General features: G+C 38.3%; 1 protein-coding gene across 1 annotated transcript; it reads left to right on the top strand.

Annotated features, from left to right (window-relative positions):
- Positions 1 to 541: 541 nt before the first annotated feature.
- LOC127810370 (probable fructokinase-4) lies at positions 542 to 4,043 on the top strand. Its single transcript, XM_052349809.1, has 4 exons — positions 542 to 1,033; positions 2,861 to 3,193; positions 3,291 to 3,407; positions 3,682 to 4,043. Exons 1-4 carry the CDS (start codon positions 614 to 616, stop codon positions 3,808 to 3,810), a joined length of 999 nt encoding a protein of 332 aa, XP_052205769.1. The 5' UTR covers positions 542 to 613; the 3' UTR covers positions 3,811 to 4,043.
- The last annotated feature ends 1,148 nt before the right edge of the window (positions 4,044 to 5,191 follow it).

Here is a 5,191-nt window from a genome sequence, read left to right as displayed (position 1 = left end):
TTCGGGCAGCTGTTTTGTTAGGTCCACACGAGGCAGGGGCATGGACTAACGTTCTATACCCTTTTGAAAAGAAAAAAATAATAATCCAAATAATCTCAGCTTTTGAATTCGAGATTAATTAATTTAGAATTTCTCTTTGGGAAGCGTGTTCTTAACTTATGCAGCCTATAAAAATGTCTCACAACCTTTTAATTAAGGGCAAGTTGCTTTTGATGCGAATAAAAATGAAATTGATTTTAGAATAATTTCATTTAATTTTGTAGTAAAACTTCATTACTTGATTGGTAATGTGAATTGTCTCTTTTACCCTGTACTTCTTTTTTTAGGCCATACAAATTAAATAATTCAAAAATACGATATTATATTATAATACAACTCCTGAAATTTTTGTATCATATATCTTGCGTTTGAGTTGTCAATTCGTGATAAAAATACGATATTATCCCTGTTTTTAGAAAAATAAAATTTAATTAAAAAAAAAAGAAAACTCTCTTTTAACTTCTCAATCTAAACGAGCTCTCTCTCTCTACATCGCCTGCCTATATATAAACGCCCTCCGCCCTCTGCATTCGTTCTCTCCTCTCTCTCTCTCTCTCTCTCTCTAGTATCGACAATGGCGGCAGCGAATGGAGTCGTCTCGCCGGGTGGATCGCCAGGGATGATCGTCAGCTTCGGCGAGATGCTGATCGACTTCGTGCCGACGGTGTCGGGGGTGTCACTAGCGGAGGCGCCAGGCTTCGTCAAGGCCCCTGGGGGGGCGCCGGCCAACGTGGCCATCGCCGTCGCCAGGCTCGGAGGCCGGGCGGCGTTCGTCGGCAAGCTCGGCGACGACGAGTTCGGGAAAATGCTAGCCGGGATCTTGAAGGAGAACGGCGTGAGCGGCGACGGAATCCTCTTCGACAAGGGCGCGCGTACGGCGCTGGCCTTCGTCACGCTCCTCGCCCACGGCGACCGTGAGTTCATGTTCTACCGGAACCCTAGCGCTGACATGCTTCTGACGCCGGAAGAGCTCAACCTCGATCAAATCCGATCCGTACGGTTTCTCTCTCTAAACTTTTCTTTTCTGTTAGTAGATCAGCGGCCGGCCGGGTTCCATTTCGCGATCTGGCCATCTCAGCGCTGACGAGGAGTGGTTACGGTGGGGCCCACTCTCCTACCTTCGGTCCAATACTCGTATCAGATTTTTCTACAAAAAATCTAATTTATCATTTATGTGATTTAATATTATTAAAAAGGTTTTTTAAAAATATATTTCTGACAGTACAATTTTAAAATCTTAGAGTTGAAGTGTAATAGATATATTTTGTCTAAAAACAAAAAAAACATATCACAGGATAAAAACCCAACTAAATATATAGTATGAGCTGACACTATCTGCTAAATGGATGGGATAATTGCAATCAAGGATGGGAAGAGTTGCTGGCTTCCATTGTTGCGGAATGCCAAAACTTTTGACTCTTAAAGAGTGGACCTGGATTAGATCTGTTTTGTAGAAATGACTTAGGAATTTGCTCAATAATTTCTTTGTGGGATTCAAGAGTTGCCCTTTTACTTGAAAGACCAAAAAGATGGACTTCACTAGTAAGTAGTAACTAAGCTGATCTTTAGCAGTGGTCATAAAGTTAAAATGTATAATGATCTATTGTACCGTACGCTCCTGCCTGTAACTGTATGGATAACAATTTAGAATGGTAACTTACAGAAAAAAAAGAAATAACAATTTTAGAAGGGTAGTTGGCTTTTTTTTGTTTTGTTTTGTTTTCTATGCATACAAAGTATGTTCTAAATCCATTAACTACATATAAATTATTTAATAAAATACAACTAATAGAACCGTAAGTTCTAAAATACCAAAGTACAAACAATTAATGTACATTAATTACAAATAAATTAATGTGCAGGGTGTCTTTATTTAATTATTAGTATTATTATTATTATTCATCCAACTTTCTTCTTCTTTCTCTAATTCTGTAATTCGGTACCAACTTATTAGTAACTGTGGGGAATTGTATTTTATTTGTGTTTTTATTTGTTGTATTTTAATAATTCTTTTCAGTAAAGTGACCCATGCGAGATTGTAATGTATTTGTACTATAAAAAATTACAAACAAATTTAAAAAAATTATTGAAATGACAAAATTTGAACGTTAAACTTAATGCGCCCGGGGCTGGTAGTTGCCAGCTGGGTTGTTTGTTCGGTGGAGTTAGACTTTGTACAATGTGGCTAGACCAGTCTGCCTGATTTGAACACTGTCCCATCATAATTACCAAACGTGCTTATGAGCCTGGAGATATGTACTGACATTTTGCAACGATTCCCTAATTCCGGTATCCCAATGCTCCTTGTCAATATATTATTGAATAAGAAAAATTGGCTTCCCTTCCTAAAAATTATTAGTAGTTTCCTGTCTGGTTCAAGTGTCTGGTCTGGAATCTTGATTCAAAGCTTATGATATGTGCATATATCATCAGGTTGTAAGCCAAAAACTTACAGCAGACATACATTATGTGTGTATATTAATATGAGTATGCATGCATCTATTGATGTGCTTATTAATGATCCAATTGGTAAAACAATTATCTAATCCACTTAAAAAGGGAAAAAAAAAAGTGGCAATCGATCCTAAAACTCAACCCCATTCATTTCAGAAACTGCTTTGTTATTTAATGCTGGTTGTTTGAGATTGCTTTCAAACTTGGGTAATGAATGCCTGATCGAGCTGTGAATGTTAGGTGCAGCAGCTAATATTAATTGATTTGTTGAATTATTATTATTATTATTATTATTATTATTATTATTATTATTATTATTATTATGGGAGAAGGTTTCAAGTGTTGTGCTAAACTCTCGTATATGCAGGCTAAAATATTTCACTATGGGTCAATAAGCTTGATCGTGGAGCCATGCAGATCGGCCCATTTGAAGGCAATGCAGGTGGCAAAGGAAGCCGGCGCCTTGCTCTCCTACGACCCCAATCTCCGGCTGCCGTTGTGGCCGTCGCCTGAGGAGGCACGTAAGCGAATCCTCAGCATTTGGGACCAGGCGGAGGTGATCAAGGTTAGCGACGTCGAGCTCGAGTTCCTCACAGGGTCTGACAAGATCGACGACGAATCAGCCATGTCCCTCTGGCACCCCAATCTAAAGCTCCTCCTCGTCACGCTCGGCGAAAAGGGTTGTAGATATTACACTAAGGTCACATCTCAAGTGAATTTGCTCTCTTCTTCACTTATCTTTACCTCTAATAATGTTAGATAGATCCTAAAATAGCTGCCCTTCGCGGTGTAAATAGAACTTCCGGGGAGCTGTGGACGCATTCCATGTCGAAGCAGTGGACACAACCGGCGCCGGCGACTCCTTCGTCGGAGCTCTGCTGTGCAAAATTGTCGACGATCGATCTATCCTTGAGGTAATACTGTGGGAGGATTGCAGTTTTGGTGTGAATCAAATTAGCGGATTGGGTAGACCTACAAGACAAAATTACGATTTTGTCCTTCAATCAATGAAGAAAACATTTTTTTATTATTGGAATACAAAAATAATTTTTTCATCCATTTTCGTCTGTTTGGAAGAAGGCAGAAAAATTGGTTTTAGTAGGAATGGAATCATTTTTCATTTATTTTCATTTCATTACTTATTATGTTAATAACAGAGTAGAGAACAAACACTGTTACTAATTGCAGAATGAAGGAAAGTTGAGGGAAGTGCTTAAATTTGCAAATGCGTGTGGAGCCATCACAACCACCAAGAAAGGAGCTATCCCCGCCCTTCCCACCGAGTCCAAAGCTTTGGCTCTGATTGCCGGGAAGTGAGTAGTCGTCGGCATCACTGGCCGGCGCTCTCTGTTTATTTTCTTCTTCTTTTATGTATTTCTGTTGTTTGTATTCTTGCTTGGTTGTGGTAGTTGCTTGCTGTTGAAACAAAGTAGGTCAGCTACATGTGTCTTTGAAATTTTGATTTGGTCGTCCATCCATCTGCATTGAACGATAAAGACTTCTTAGTGCTTTGTGTCTTCTAATAAACAAGGGTTCTTTTTGCATTTCAATCATTTTTCTTTGATTGTATTTACATATATAATTTTGTTTCTTAATCTTTGATATGGGCTCTTAACCCTAGTCTTAATCAGCATGATCAACATCCTCATCACTTTTTGATTTGAGCTCGACTTTTTCATACGCCCAAATTGGGGAGCTGGCGACAAGAAGAATTTTATTTGAAATTATTGATTTTTATTCAACAATTCATCTGTAAAATCAAGGCATGCTACTGCTTAATATTCTTGCTCCATTTTACCCTAACCTATGTGGTTGGCAGGTCCAAAGAAAGAACGTTTAAATAAAAAATTACAAGGGCTTATTATTTAAAATCTAGTATTAAGCGTCCAATGTGCAAGAACGAGCTTGAGTTTTTTATTCTAAAATTTAAAACGCAAAAGTTTGAGAATGATCTAAAAATTGAAATGTAATGAGTGATAACTATTTGAAAATAAAAGAGAAACCAAAGTGTAGAATAACGATTTAGCATTTTTTATTCTAAAAATTAAAATACAAAAACATGAGAGCAGTCTTTAAAGAGAGAAAAATATAAGAAAAATAAGAATAAGTTATGACGCAATCTACCATTCTTCGTTTCGAGAATTGTTGTGTTATAGATAAAAAATTTATTAAAAGTTCAAAAAAGATTAAAAATCTAAAATAATTTTTTGAACCCAAAGATATAATTTTCCCCTAATTACTAGGGGTTCATACAACTTACTAATTGAATAACTTTGACATCTAAATAATCTCTTTAAAAATTTTGCGACGAGAATAAACATCATCTATTCAACTCAATTTATACCACCTACGAGAAATGTTAAAAAACCTAATGATAAGGCACAGAAGCAGGCAACATGTGTGGTGCAAGTGGAGGCCATGTGCGGTGGCAGTGAGGTAGGCGCAAAGCTGAAGCATGTCGAAAAAAGGTCTCTGGGAAAATCACGAGGAAAAGGTCTCCGGGAGACTGATGAAAAACCAAGTGGACGGTGGAAAAAAGTAGAGACGGCGACTGTAGAAGACAGATGATGACGACGGTTGCGGGAAACCGACAACAAGTGAAACTGACTGTCGGAGACCGATTTTCGAACCTGCGGGAAACCGATGAAGTGCCTGAGACCACCGTGGGAGACCGTCGAAGCATCGGAGACCGCCGCGA

This window comes from Diospyros lotus, chromosome 9 (assembly GCF_014633365.1).
Source record: "Diospyros lotus cultivar Yz01 chromosome 9, ASM1463336v1, whole genome shotgun sequence".
In the NCBI taxonomy this organism is placed as follows: Eukaryota; Viridiplantae; Streptophyta; class Magnoliopsida; order Ericales; family Ebenaceae; genus Diospyros; species Diospyros lotus.
Note: the sequence above shows the minus strand (reverse complement) of the source record. Positions and strands in the feature narration are given on the sequence as shown.